The following is a 15,152-nucleotide window of genomic DNA, read 5'->3' on the forward strand; positions in this document are numbered from 1 at the left end:
CTCCAAAGACTTCTGTCAAGAGGAAGGGTAGAAGACTGTTAAATAATAAAAAAAAATATGAAATTATATATTAATAATAGAGCAGAGAATATTAATATAAATTGAAAACTTTTGTGTTGTATTACAAATAATACATTATCAATATGATTTAGGTAACTAAAACTAAAAGTAACTAGCCTGTAGTTTGGGCATTTGTACGAGTAAAGATATAAAATTGAAAAAAAAAAATTACAGTTAAAATGTGATAATATTTTTAATTTACTCTCATATATATATATTCAAATTAATCACAGTTCACGACCCGATAATCCGGACACTTTGAAAATTAAGCATCATTTTATATATAGATAGATAGATTAGCTAGTTAAAATGTTGAACTTATATTGTTAAAACGTCTCACGTTTATCAAATTTAGTGTTGAATTTAAAATATAAAGTCTTATGCCTAGTTGTTTAAAGGGTTGTATTTGTTTTTGTTAGGTTGCAAATACAAACATGGCTGTAGTATTTTTAATTTTATTTTTAACCGTTTTAAGTTTATGAACAGGTCAACCCACAATCCAACCCAAATATTCGTTTATTCTCATATATATATATATATATATATATATATATATATATATATAAATTAACCACAACTCTCGACCTGTAAATTTGAACACTTTAAAAATTATGGATAACTGGTTACCTTATATATTTTGGTTACCAAAAATAATAAATATTTCATTTAGTATCTCTTTTATTTTATTTTGCTAATTTGCATTTATTTGTTTAACAAAGACAAAAGGACTGGCGGCTGGCTGTAGATTGGCCGCGGGGCGGCCCCCGGATGCTTTTTTTAGTTAGAACTTAGAAGCTGAGATAAGTTTTTCAATTATATTTTTAATATTTTTTTATATATATATATATATATATATTATTGAATATTTGACTATAAGACATAGTTTAATTGGGTGAATAGCAATTAGTTAAACAAATAAATTGTGCCAAAATAGTGGTATCAAAATGGTATAAAAATAATAGCCCAGTCAAAGTTTGATCCCTATATCGAAAGATGGAGATGGAAGGAGCAAACCTTGGAGGTTCTTTGCTGGTGCCGAACGTTCAAGAGCTAGTTAGGAAAGAACTGCACATGAAACAAGTTCCGGCTAGGTACATTCAAGACGATGATGATATTGCAGTACCGACCATTATTGTCGATTCTTCCACTTTACTCGATCAAATCCCTGTCATCGACTTGCATGTTCTGCTTTTCTCTTCAGATCATGATATGTTCCAATCCCAACTCCACAAATTGGACGATGCCTGCAAAAATTGGGGATTCTTTCATGTATACAATATCTCTTCCTCTTTAGAATTCTTCAAGTTTTTGTTAATGCTTATTTGAAAGTTAAAACCAATAACATTGATTGTCATGTTACAGCTGATTAATCATGGCGTAAGCACTTCACTAGTGAACAAAATGAAATCAGAAATAGAACAAATCTTCAATATTCCAATAGAGGAGAAGATGAAACTCGACCAAGAACCAGTGGATCTAGAAGGGTTTGGACAGGCTTTTGTTGTCTCCGACCAGCAGAAGCTCGACTGGTCCGACATGTTCTACTTGGTCACTCTGCCTCTTCATTTAAGGAAACCCCGTCTTTGGCAAAACCTCCCACTTTCTTTCAGGTCTTTTCGAATCTCTGATCTCATTCATGATCCATGCATATAGAAATTGAAAATAGTTAATTAATTATGCAGAGAAACACTAAAAGAATATTCATCAGAGCTACATAAACTAAGCATGAAGATATTAAACCTTATGGCAAAAGCACTAAACATAGATGAAGATGAAATGAGTGATTTATTTGAGAAAGGAATGCAATCTATGAGGATGAATTATTATCCACCTTGCCCACAACCGGATCTGGTCGTCGGTCTTACTCCACACTCCGACGGAGGTGGCCTCACTATCCTGCTCCAGGTCAGTGAAGTTGATGGTTTACAAATACAACATAATGGGTCGTGGATTCCAATCAAACCACTTCCCGATGCTTTCATTGTGAATATTGGCGATGTTTTAGAATCAAACCACTTCCCGATGCTTTCATTGTGAATATTGGCGATGTTTTAGAGGTATATTATTATGTAAATTTTATTTAATCAAATTAAAGAAGCAGATAACTAATAATACTAAGTTTGTAATTAAAATAAAGATATTTAGCAACGGAATATACAAGAGCATTGAGCATAGGGCGGTTGTTCATTCAGAAGTAGAGAGGATGTCTATAGCTGGATTTCTATCCCCAAGATTGGACGGGGAACTTGGCCCAGCCAAAAGCTTAACATGCCCTAAAACTCGAATGCCGCCACAGTTTGGCACGCTAAGTGTAAAAGATTTCTTCAAGGGACTTTTTGAGCGTAAACTCGACGGGAAATCTTATTTGCAACGTCTTAGAATCAACGGAAACTAATTACTATATGTGTGTTTCAATTATGGATTGGAGTATTTATGATGTTATTTCTGTTTCTCCAACATTAAAATTATATTTGTTTGGTTTGAATGTTATTTATGGTTCGGTTTTATTTTAATAATCAAAATCTAAAAAATGTCATTTCACTTTTATCTCTTTCATCGCATTATTCAATTAATTAACCAAAATACTATACATTATATTTTAAATTAATATATATTAATATTTTTTATTTTCTCAAAATCACTACCAATTATTAATTTTCAAATAACTCAAATGTATAAGTCAATGTAACATTTGAGTCACCTCTTGTATTGATTAATAATATGAGTCATCTTTAACATTGACTAATGCATTTGGGCTATTTTAAGCATTGAGGAAGGTATATAGGTCATTCGACATTGACAAATGAATTTAGGTCATTTTTGGCATTAAATAATGAATATGGGCCATATATGGCATTGAGTAATGCATATAGGCATTAACTAATGCATTTGAGCTATATATCATTGACTAATGCAATTGTGTCATTTCTGACACTAACACTGACACTGAGTAATGCATATGGGTCATTTTACCTTGACAAATGCATTTAGATCACATCTAATATTGACTAATGTATCCAGGGATGGATCTATGTAAGGTTCAGCCCACTCTGAAAAAAAATTACGATATAAATGTGACATTACCCCCTAATTTTTTTAAAAAAAATTCAACATACTTCATTATTTTGTTTATCTAATTATTAAAAAAATATGGTAAAACTTACATTTATTAACTCGTTTTAAGGGGTAAGAAAACCGTCCAAACCGAACCACCTAAACCAAACCACCTAAACCGAGTTCAAATCGGTTCTAATTTGACTAAACCGAGTTATACGGTTCAATTGGTCGGTTTGTGATATCATAATCTGTCAGTTTACCGACCAAACCGAATATATTGATTTTGTATAATACGATTACGTTATTCCTTTTCCTTTATATATTAATATATAATTATATATTATAATAGTAAATGATGCTTCAGACTCTTCACTGTTTAATCTCAACTTGTCCAGTCTTATCCGTTGGCCGTTACAACCTGTAAGTTCAACTGTTCAAGTTGTCTCTATTTTTTTTTTTTTACAATTATACAATTTTTTCATTGATTTAATAATTAACTATATCTGTAGTTTCTAAAAAAATTTTTTTTACTAAAAATGGCTTAATTCATCCATCATTTTTAACGTTACATTATTATAATGTTAATATTTATTCACACATTTTTTCTACCAAATAAGTCTCTAAAGCTAGCTTTTAGCCCTCATATTCAAAACTCCAATTTCTATTTTTCAAGAATCAAAGAATCGAGAAAATTGTAGAGGAGTGGATTTGATTTTGAATTTGATTTTGAATTGTTCAATGTCATATATTTAGTTCTTAATAAATTTTGAGACTTTAAGTCATTATTTTGAAGATTTTATAGTCTATTAACAGATTTTAAGTAATTTTTTTATAACTATTTATGTAGATTTGATAATCGTGTTCTTAAACCGACTAAACCGATTAAGTCGACCAAACCAATTTTCAAACCGTTCAAACCGAACCGATCAAACCGATTAAACCAACGATTTCAAATTTAGCAAACCAATTTCAACGGTTTAGATGTGCATTTTGGTCAATAAACCGACCAAACCGAACCGCTTACACCCTTAACTTGTTTTATCCAAAATTTTCTCGTTATTTATTTAAGTCCACTATAATTTTTTTTCAAACGCACCCCATTTTTGAATCCTAGGTCCGTCCCTCAATGTATCTAGGCCACCTCCGAGTCTCTAATATTGACTAATACATTTTTGTCATCTCTAGCATTAACGAATGAGTTTGGGTCCTCCGACATTGACTAATACATTTGGATAATTCGACATGAATGAATACATTGAGTCATCCGATATTGATGAAGCATTGACAAATGCATCCCGAATAACTTATATTTCGGTGGTTGAGAACGAAGAATCGTTGCACTATAAAAGTGAGATTGTGAGCATTACTGCGTGGATGACTGGATCTGAACTTGGACACGATTTCTTCCTTGATTTTTAAATAATTGAGGAGAGAGGAATGGGTTATATTTATGTCATCTTGGACACGATTTTTTTTTTTACCGAGATTAAAGTTAAATTTTAGTTATAAGAAAAAAAATGCTATCAAATTGGAAATGTGTTCTAAACCCAATCCTTTTGATTTATTTTCAAATCAATTACCATAACATTTATTATTTCTATAATTACATTATTTACTTCACAACAAATAAATGGAACGTCCTAAGTATATCATAATTTTTATTTCAAGAGAATTTTGAAACTTGTAATTCATTCAATAAATGACATATAATTTCATAATTTTATTTTAATATTTCTCCACTATTTCTTTGTCCAATTTACTTCCCTCTAAAAAGACCAAATTAATAATAAAACAAGGTTGGGAATTTGGATGAAATGATCCTAATAATGACATTTTTTTTGAAAAATGATCAAAGTTGGGTAAAATTTATATAAATGACATTTTCCACCAATTTGGACGAAAATATTCATTCGCGTCATACGACGCATAATGTTCGTGACGCGAAGAAATAACCTGATAATGTTTACAAAAATGACCTCGCGTTCGCGTCACGCGATGTTATTTTTACAAACATTATCAGATTCTCTTCACGAAAGGTTATTTTTGTCCGAAAATGTCATTTTTCACGCGAGGTCATTTTTACAAACATTCTCTTCGCGAAAGGGTATTTTCGTTCAAAAATGTCATTTTTACCCAATTTACGATCTTTTCGTCAAATATCCTTTGTAGCTGGCGGGAGAAGATCGGACCAAGTGGTCTGGGCACCAACATTTGTTTATCAATTTCTTATCTGCTTTCTCAATATTATATTTACAAACACTATATAGAGAGAAAGAAAACAACAGTAAGGGATGGAAGGGGCGAAGCTCGGAGGGTCTTTGCCGGTGCCGAACGTTCAAGAGCTAGTTAGGAAAGAACCGCACATGAAACAAGTTCCTGCCAGGTACATACGCCGTCTTGATCTTCATCAAGATGATATTGCACCGCCCAATACTGTCGATTCTTCCAGTTTACTGGATCAAGTCCCTGTCATCGACTTGCATCCTCTGCTTTTCTCTCCAGATCATGATTTGTTCCAATCTGAACTCCACAAATTAGAAGATGCCTGCAAAAATTGGGGCTTCTTTCATGTATACTATCTCTCTTTCTCTTTAGAACTCTTCAAGTTTTTGTTAAATGCTTATTTGAAAGTTAAAACCAATAACATTGATTGTTATGTTACAGTTGGTTAATCATGGTGTAAACACTTCACTGGTGAAGCAAATGAAATCAGAAATAGAACAATTCTTCGATTCTCCCATGGAGGAGAAGATGAAACTCGACCAAGAAACAGGGGATTTAGAAGGGTTTGGACAAGCTTTTGTTGTCTCCGACCAGCAGAAGCTCGACTGGTGCGACATGTTGTACTTGGTTACACTTCCTCTTCATTTGAGAAAACCTCGTCTTTGGCAAAACCTCCCACTTTCTTTCAGGTCTTCTCATCTCTACAAACATAAAACAGAGAAACCCAAGTTTTTATTTATCAGTTTTCTAATTGTAGTAAATTTGTAATGCAGAGAAACAATACAACAATATTCATCAGATGTATACAAACTGAGCATGAAGATGTTAAACCTTATCGCAAAATCGATAAACATAGATGAGGAGGAAATGCGGGATTTGTTTGAAGAAGGGAAGCAAGCCATGAGAATGAATTATTATCCATCTTGCCCACAACCAGACCTTGTTAATGGTCTAACTCCACACTCAGACCCAAGTGGCCTCACCATCCTGCTTCAGGTCAACCATGTTGATGGTTTGGAAATACAGAAGAATGGATCATGGATTCCTATCAAACCACTTCCAGATTCATTTATTGTAAATATTGGTGATACTTTAGAGGTATGTATCATGTATGTATTCATCATTTCATATTTTGATTGTGTATTATTATTTGAATTTAGTTAAAGAAGTTATTGTTTTGGGAATTTAAGATATTTAGCAATGGAATATACAAGAGCATTGAGCATAGGGCGATTGTTCATTCGAAAATGGAAAGGATGTCTATAGCCACGTTTACCTCCCCGAGAATGGACGGGGAAATAGGTCCAGCCAAAAGTTTAACATGCCCTGAAACTGGAACAGGAATGTCGCCACAATTCCGCACCACAACTGTAACTGATTTCTTCAAGGGTTTTTTTGGGCGTGAACTTGACCGTAAATCTAATGTGGAACAGTGGAAGTAATGAGATTCGAGTCGCGAAGAAGGTGACCAGAAAGAGAGCTTAAACTATGTATGTTCATAATGAAAACTCTTGTAAATTTGATCCTTATTCATTGTTTGATGTATTGAACAAGTTCTAGAGCTTTTGATTTAAAATGTCTTAGATGTGTTCAAGATGGTTATCATAATCCAATTCCTAACTCTGTTTTTGCAGCAAACTATTCAATTCGCGACTTTTTTGAAATCGACAAATTTGACTTCAACGTCAATTCAAATTCAAAACATTATAACACAAAAGTTTATTGAAACTGTGAGTTTCTTTGAGATGTACTATCCGTTTAAATAAACATTAAAACACAAAGATCCATTACAAGTGGTTAGGGAAATCAAACAGAAAATGCTTTATAAACATTATAAATTTATTTGGTCGGAAAGAAACAAATAATGGGGATAAACCAACCCTTGCATAAACTATTTTGATGGATATACTAACATATATAATTTTTAATCATTTAAAATTCAATCTTTGTTGCTCAAAGCCTAGTAAGTTATTACTGAAATCATAAGAGAAAATTCATAACTCGTGCTAGAAATGTTTGAACCCACACATAACATGGAATCCAAAAGGCCAAAGTTCACTAGCATTTTCCAAATTGATTGGAGAGAAGCAAAGGTATTTTATCGGTCGCTATTCATTAAAGCATAAAAAATATCGAAGACTATCAACGGGTTCGGGTATTATCTTTTAGTGACAATAATTTGAACTACCAAACATTTTTCGAATGATAAATTCACATGATTTATTTTGGTCTAATAGCAATGGCTAATTCAACGGTCGACTAATTATCTGTACAAATAAAAGAATAGTTCAATATGCTTATAATAGATGTCATGCATAGATCGAATAAGAGAATTAGAGCAGGAATTTAGTGTCATGAGATCAAATTTTTACCCTCAATCATTACTCATAGAATAATAAAGCTACGAGTATCGACTTATCTTTTTGCAGTGCCCTAATCTTCTTTTTTATAAAATATTCCTAAATCCCACATTGAATAGTTTATTTAATAACATGAAAAGGTTGAAGAAGAATAAAAGTATTGAATCTCCTGACACTGGAGATTTGGACTCGCTTAACAGAAAAAAGGTAGGTAGGGCAGTCGAATAGCTTCTTCATAACCTAACAACTTAACCTAACAACTTGATGTAAAGAGGGGGCTTTCCTTGTAATTAGGAAATGCAATTAAGATTTAACTAATTTTGTAAGAAAATGTAACTTTTTGCAATTTTATCATATTTTAATAGAATATATTGAAGCCCAACCCTCTTTATTATTAAATAACTGACATCTTGTTTAATTCTGTGCATAAGAGACGCAAAAGTCTAACATGTTGAAATGAAACAAGTCCATAATTTTATCATATTTAATGGAATATTGAAGCCCAACCCTCTATACTATTGAATAATTGACAATATTGTTTAAGAGAAATGATACGATAGAGAATTTGGGAAATATTGTTTAAGAGAAATGATACGATAGAGAATTTGGGAGAGGGAACGGGTGAGAAGGGAATGACGTGTCACCACATCATTGGCTAAGAAAATGATAAAATGTAAGGCGAGAGAGAAAAAAGAGAAAATTTGTTATTTTTTCAACCAATCAAATTGCGCGTGATATTTATTTACGTGTTATAAGATAAGATGGCGCAAAAGTCTAACTTGTTGGAATATATCATATTTAATGAAATATATTAAAGCCTATATTATTGAATATTTGATATCTTGTTTAACATTTTTTTGGAATATATTAAATAAGTCCCAAGCTATCTCTAGTGTAATATGCGTAAAAAAAATATATACAATATTAATATTATTAGTATTAGTATTATTATTATTATTATTAGTGTATACATAATTTACTTAAAAAAAATATTATGAGTCAATTGTCCACATTTAATTATTAATTTTTATTTAATATCACAAAACTAATATGAAAATAATATTTAAAATTAAATTTAAAAAACATATATAGTTCAAAATTTTATTTTATTTTTTTAATTTAATCGTTTCAAGTTTTATGGACGGATCAACTCGTAAATTAACCGACTCGTAAATTAACCAACCGACCAATTTATTATAACAAAATGGATCGTGTGTTGTGGTTTGAGGACCAATAATTGAGAAAAAATGTTTATACATATATATATATATATATATATATATATATATATATATATATATATATATATATATATATATATATATATATATTAAAATTAATACAAAATTTTTAAATTATATAAATGTAACGTGAGATGTTTATCAAATTTTATGTTGATTTTAAAATATAAATCTCTATCAGCTTAGTTGACTAATGTGTTATATTTATATTGTTATGGTTTAAGTCCAGACTTATATATATCCTATTTAATGTCAACGATCTCTTCAACCAAATATGTCGGTTTCCCAGATCGAATCTCATATATATATAGGGTGTTCATAATCGTTTGGTTTTCGAGTTATTTGAGTTTTTTTTTGTTCAGGTTCTTCGAATTTTTTTTAAGCAAATTCGAAAACCGAACCAATTTGAATAAATTCGAGTTCGGTCGAATATTTAGTTTAGACCAAATCTTGAAACATCACCTACCCATAAGATAAAAGAAATTTTCTTATAAGAGTTAACAAAATAAAAAAGTTGTTAGCGAGATCTTATCTACTTAAATTATAAAAAAAATATAAAAATCACGCAAACTAAGCTTAATGACTCACTGCCAATATTCGGCGATTGAACGACAGAAGTAAAATAGTGTTGACGACGATAATATATGACGATGGAGAGGTGTTGATGACAATGGTGATATTATTAGTGAAATAGTTAATTAATATGAGAATAATTTAGATAACTTTAAAGTTAGAGATGCCATTTACAATTGGAAAGACCACAAAGTCTAAGAAAGTTGACAACTAGAGAAAGAGAAAAAGAATGAGAGATTATGGATTTTCTGAATTATTGGACCGAATATTAGGATCTAATTAATATGAGGCTATGATAATTTAATATATAATAAATTATGTAATATACAATAAAAATAAATAATAAAAAATAAAAAATAAATTTGATTTTCGGTTTGGTTTCGAGTTGAAACTTAAACTCGAAAATCGTATTTGAATTCAATCGGTTTAGAACTCGATTCATAAATCGAAAATGTAACTCAAATTCGGTTTATTTAAATTCGATCGGATATTCGGTTCAGACCAAATATTAAACACCTTACATATACATGTCAAAATGATAGCACTGAAAATGATTCGCAACTCATTTGATACGGTTGATTGTTCTATCTCAACTTAAGTTGCTTTTAGTATCACTACGAAGGATTTGCAACTATCAAAAGATGGTTGATTGTTTTGTTTCAACTTAAGTTGTTTTTAGTGTTAAAATCTTTGATTTCTTAGAAAATATTTTTTACACGTTAGCGGGTTAAGATTTACAAACCATTTTATTTGCATTCATTGCAATCAAAAAAAAATATGTATAACTAATTAACTAAAGTAAAACCAGATGCTGGATTAGCAAATCTGGACCAAGATTTCCTGCTATGCCTATGGTATGGTGGAAAAATAAAATATAAATTCAATAATATGAGATCAAGAATACTCCATAACCTTCCAGAACTTTGTTATCCTTTTCGCCTTAAATTCTTTAATGGGACAAAATCCATTACAACTGATTAGGGGAATCAAACAGAAATTCTTATATAAATATTATAAATTTTGAAGCGGCTAAATTATATCTCATTTATATGATTTGATTAACAGTGACTTTGAGATCTTATTTTATTCTGTGAGGACAGAAAAATATAATTTATTGAGGTCCATAACTTTATCATTTTTAAATAAGTCTCGTTTATTTATATGGATAAGAATTTATGTAAATAAGAGTAATTCAACTAATAAGTTGTGAATATATGCGATTTTGACAAATATATTAAAAATAACTCTAAAAAAAATTAGAACAATTAAGAATACCGATGAGCATATATCAAACGCAACATACCGATTAACAAATAAATTGAAACGAATATACTATTACCAAGAACAACCAAGATTTTGAAGATATTAAGAGAAGTTTGAAAAATAAATTAAAAGGGAAGGCAAAGAAGTCTCAACTTATAATATAGAGATAATCAAGCTTTAAATTGAATACAAGTGAATATTTTTTATTTGAATAGAGTATAATTTGTGTTCTAGAACTATTGTATTTTTTACTTTTTTATTTGATTTGATTGTGATTTGGATTTGTAAGATTTTACAAGTATTTTTTTTATTTAAATGGTCAATGTATATCTACAAACAATAATATCACATAAAAATAATACAATGGGCTTATTTAGTTTGCTTTTTTCTTTTTCAAATCAAACAATAAAAAGGTGGGACTTGTGGAACTTTTCTTTTATCATGTAATGAGGTGGATTGAATAATAGTACACATATTTTTGGTATATCTTATTATTAAGTTTCAAAATTACAAATACAAATTTGGAGCTATATGGGTTTTTTAGTAGACATTATTGCCATTGTCAGCTAATTAAATGCAATTCAATAAAACAAATCTTTGACTTTTTTCACACTACTTGCCTTCATATACATCAAAGAAAAACTGATTTCATTACAAACAAAAAGAGATGGAAGGGGAGAAATTTGGAGGGTCTTTGCCGGTGCCTAACGTTCAAGAGCTAGTTAAGAAAGAACCGCACATGAAACAAGTTCCGGCGAGGTACATACAAGATGATATTGCACCGCCCAATATTGTCGATTCTTCAAGTTTACTCGATCAAATCCCTGTCATCGACTTGCATGCACTGCTTTACTCTTCGGATCATGATTTGTTTCAATCTGAACTCCACAAATTGGACGATGCCTGCAAAAATTGGGGCTTCTTTCATGTATACAATCTCCTTTTCTCTTTAGACTTAGTTCATTCTTTTCTATTTCTTAAATAAAAATGATGACACTGATTGTTACAGTTGGTTAATCATGGTGTAAGTACTTCACTGGTGAAGCAAATGAAATCAGAAATAGAACAATTCTTCGATTCTCCCATAGAGGAGAAGACTAAGCTTGAACAAGAACCAGGGGATGTACAAGGTTATGGCCAAGCTTATGTTTTCTCCGACCAACAGAAGCTCGATTGGTGCGACATGTTGTACCTGTTTACTCTCCCTATTCATTTGAGAAAACCTCGTCTTTGGCAAAACCTCACACCTTCTTTCAGGTCGATCTTCTCATCTTAGAACTCCTCATTAAAAAAACATACTTTATTACCTACGAATTAACGACACTTTACAACCGTCGTTATGGATATAATTAGCGACGGTGTTTTAGTACTCACCGGTCATCGCTATTAATCTTTTTTAAACTTGTAATGCAGTGAAACGTTAAACGAATATTCATCGGAGCTACGCAAACTGTTCATGAAGCTGCTAAACTTATTTGCAAAAATACTAAACATTGATGAGGAGGAAATTGGGGATTTATTTGAGGAAGGAATGCAATCATCAAGGTTAAATTATTATCCACCTTGTCCCCAACCAGATTTGGTAACAGGTCTAACTCCACACTCAGATCCGGTCGGTCTCACCATCCTCCTTCAGGTCAACAATGTTGATGGTTTGCAAATACAACATAATGGATCGTGGGTTCTAATCAAACCACTTCCGGATGCATTCATTGTCAATATTGGCGATGTTTTAGAGGTATACACTTTTAACATTTTAAACCATATATAATACGGAATCTAGTGCAATAAATTAAAACTTTTTTTTTGGTGATTGAAGATATTTAGCAATGGAGCATACAAGAGTATTTTGCATAGAGCGATTGTTCAATCAGAAGTGGAGAAGAGGATGTCTATAGCGACGTTTATCACCCCGAGATTGGATGGGAAGGTTGGCCCAGCCAAAAGCTTGACGTGCCCTAAAACTGGAACAGGAACGGCGCCACAGTTCTACACCGTGAGTGTTACTGATTTCATCAAGGGATATATTGGGCGTGAACTAGACCTTAAATCTAATGTGGATGCATTGAGAGTCAAAGGCCCGGAGGAGGAAGGTGACCTCAAAGAGAAGTGAATTTAATTATTCCAATAAATATATGGTTTTTCTATCTATTATAAGGAGAAGAAATAAGTTGTTATGAGAATAAACTCCTCTATTTATAATTATTTCATATAATATATGGTATGTATATTAAATTGCCTACATATATACATACATATTTGTGTAGTTCATATGCAACTTAAAAGCTTTGTATTGAGTTCAATCGCAAATACATTACCTTCCTCCCATGAAGTTATAAGTCTCCACATCACGATTTTATTTTTAATTATAAAAGAACTTAGAATGCGTGGTGCGGAGGTATTTTTATCAAAAATAATAATTATTAAATTTAATAATATTATTAAATAAAAAATTTAAGGAATAAAATTAACAATTTTCGTTGGGTGATATAAACGGAATCGAGTATATGCTCCAAAATGAGAAACCATAGTTTTTTAACTGTGCATACTCTAGAGTGGTTGGTGAGTACATTATAAATTTATTGTATTTAATGAAATATATTGAAGCCCATGCCTCAATATTATTGAATATTTGACATGAGGCAAAAGTATAATTCTGAAATGAAACAAGTCCATATTTATTGAAATATATTAAATAAGCCCAAGCATATCCCTATTATATAATTATTAATTGAAGAAGACCTGACCCTAAATTAAATAAGTTATGCAGGGTAGTTCAAAGAATAATTAAGTTGAGAATAAATTAAATAAATGGGTTTGTGCAAGTTGGAAAAAAAACTATAAATAAAGGATATCAATATTATTCAGCTATATAGATAAAAATAAATTGTACATATAGACTAAAAAATTTGAAACAATAACATTTCCAAACCCTACTACTTTGTTGCCCAAGCTTATTTAATCCATCAAAAGATTCAGTATTTTTACTATTTTTTTTTTCTTCTGAATTTTTGAAAATTAGCGTCTCTCGATTCAACTTAAGTTGTTTTTAATGAGAATTGAATATAAATTTTTTTTTATTTTACACTTGAGTTAATTAGCTGTGAAATAAGATTTCATGACGATTTTATGTGGACCATTACAATCAAAAGCAAAGAAATTATATATATTTAACTCATGTAAAACCAGATGCTGGATTAGCAAATCTGGACCAAGATTTCCTGTGGAGGAAAAATACAATATAAATTCAATAATCAGATAAGGAATACTCCATAACCTTCCAGAATTATGTTATCCTTTTCCCTTTAAATTCTGTAATGGGACAAACTCCATTACAACTGATTAATTAGGGGGGCCAAAGAGAAATTCTTTATAAATATTATAAATTTAGTGGATTTGTAAAGTAACAAGCAATCATTTTTAAGCATTTTAAGTCAATTTTGGTTCCTTAATTAAGCCTAGTAAGTTGTTTCTGGAATCATAAAATCAAGAACATAGGCTTAAAAAACATGAAATCTAGGCTTAAAAAATGATTTAAGAGAAATCTTTTGGAATACACTGTGAAAAACAATTTCAATAGCGACGGTATTTTTTCGTCGACATTGACTGAATATAAAAAAAATTGTTATAAAAGAAAGGTAACAGCTAACCTTTATAAGATTAATTAAGATCCATAGATTGTAGATAACTTTACGGTGGTAATTTCTTTCCTTTTTATCTTTAGTGACGCAAGGATTATGCGTCAGTAAAAGTGTATTTTTATTTTATTTTTATGAAGAACTAAAATGACACTCAAAGTCATGGTCCTTCGGTGATAATCAAACTCATAACTTTTTTATTTATTAAACTAGTGGACTATTAATCAAACCCGTAACTTTCGGAAAAGTCTAACTTATTGAAATAAAACGAGGTCCACAACTTTATCATTTGTAAATAAACCCAAGCTATCTTTATCCTATTACTTAATAATTGAATTTGACATCTCTTTTAATTATATGGATAAGAGGTGGTGTAAAATATTTATATAGAGTAATTCAATAATAAGTTGTTGGGGATAAATTGAATCAAATGAGTTTATGCGATTTTGAAAACTAAATTAGAATTATTAAATCTTAAAAAAGTTGGAACAATGAAGAATACCGATAGTTTCAACAATATCAACGAGCAAATATAAGCTATACGTTATCAAACACAGAAAATCGATAAACAAATAAGTTGAAATTAATATACCATTGCGAAAAACAACTAAGATTTCGAAGATAATAAAAAAATGTAAAGGTAAAAACAGTCTTAATTTATAGTAGAGATAATCAAGCTTTAAATTGAACACATAATTGAATGTTCTTTATTTGAATAGAGTAGCTAGAATTTGTGG

The 15,152-nt window shown here is 30.6% G+C and overlaps 2 protein-coding genes across 2 annotated transcripts; both read left to right on the forward strand.

Annotated features, from left to right (window-relative positions):
• Positions 1-1,038: 1,038 nt before the first annotated feature.
• Positions 1,039-6,830, forward strand: LOC124911758. Its single transcript, XM_047452272.1, has 8 exons — positions 1,039-1,329; positions 1,423-1,670; positions 1,743-2,066; positions 2,197-2,453; positions 5,407-5,687; positions 5,782-6,029; positions 6,114-6,438; positions 6,531-6,830. The coding sequence occupies exons 1-8, from the start codon at positions 1,054-1,056 to the stop codon at positions 6,780-6,782; spliced, it is 2,211 nt and encodes a 736-aa protein (XP_047308228.1). The 5' UTR covers positions 1,039-1,053; the 3' UTR covers positions 6,783-6,830.
• Positions 6,831-11,444: 4,614 nt separating this feature from the next.
• On the forward strand, positions 11,445-13,042 carry LOC124911759 (protein SRG1-like). Its single transcript, XM_047452273.1, has 4 exons — positions 11,445-11,705; positions 11,787-12,034; positions 12,191-12,515; positions 12,597-13,042. The coding sequence occupies exons 1-4, from the start codon at positions 11,445-11,447 to the stop codon at positions 12,888-12,890; spliced, it is 1,128 nt and encodes a 375-aa protein (XP_047308229.1). The 3' UTR covers positions 12,891-13,042.
• Positions 13,043-15,152: the final 2,110 nt, after the last annotated feature.

Source organism: Impatiens glandulifera, chromosome 8 (genome assembly GCF_907164915.1).
Source record: "Impatiens glandulifera chromosome 8, dImpGla2.1, whole genome shotgun sequence".
Lineage (NCBI taxonomy): Eukaryota > Viridiplantae > Streptophyta > Magnoliopsida > Ericales > Balsaminaceae > Impatiens > Impatiens glandulifera.

Excerpts from the sequence above, each read along its gene's own strand:
- LOC124911758 (XM_047452272.1), top strand. The coding sequence starts at position 1,054 with ATGGAGATGGAAGGAGCAAACCTTGGAGGTTCTTTGCTGGTGCCGAAC. Across the intron at positions 1,330-1,422 it reads AAAATTGGGGATTCTTTCAT|CTGATTAATCATGGCGTAAG; the intron begins GTATACAATATC and ends GTCATGTTACAG. Across the intron at positions 2,067-2,196 it reads AATATTGGCGATGTTTTAGA|GATATTTAGCAACGGAATAT; the intron begins ATCAAACCACTT and ends AATTAAAATAAA.
- LOC124911759 (XM_047452273.1), top strand. The coding sequence starts at position 11,445 with ATGGAAGGGGAGAAATTTGGAGGGTCTTTGCCGGTGCCTAACGTTCAA. Across the intron at positions 11,706-11,786 it reads AAAATTGGGGCTTCTTTCAT|TTGGTTAATCATGGTGTAAG; the intron begins GTATACAATCTC and ends TGATTGTTACAG. Across the intron at positions 12,516-12,596 it reads ATATTGGCGATGTTTTAGAG|ATATTTAGCAATGGAGCATA; the intron begins GTATACACTTTT and ends TGGTGATTGAAG.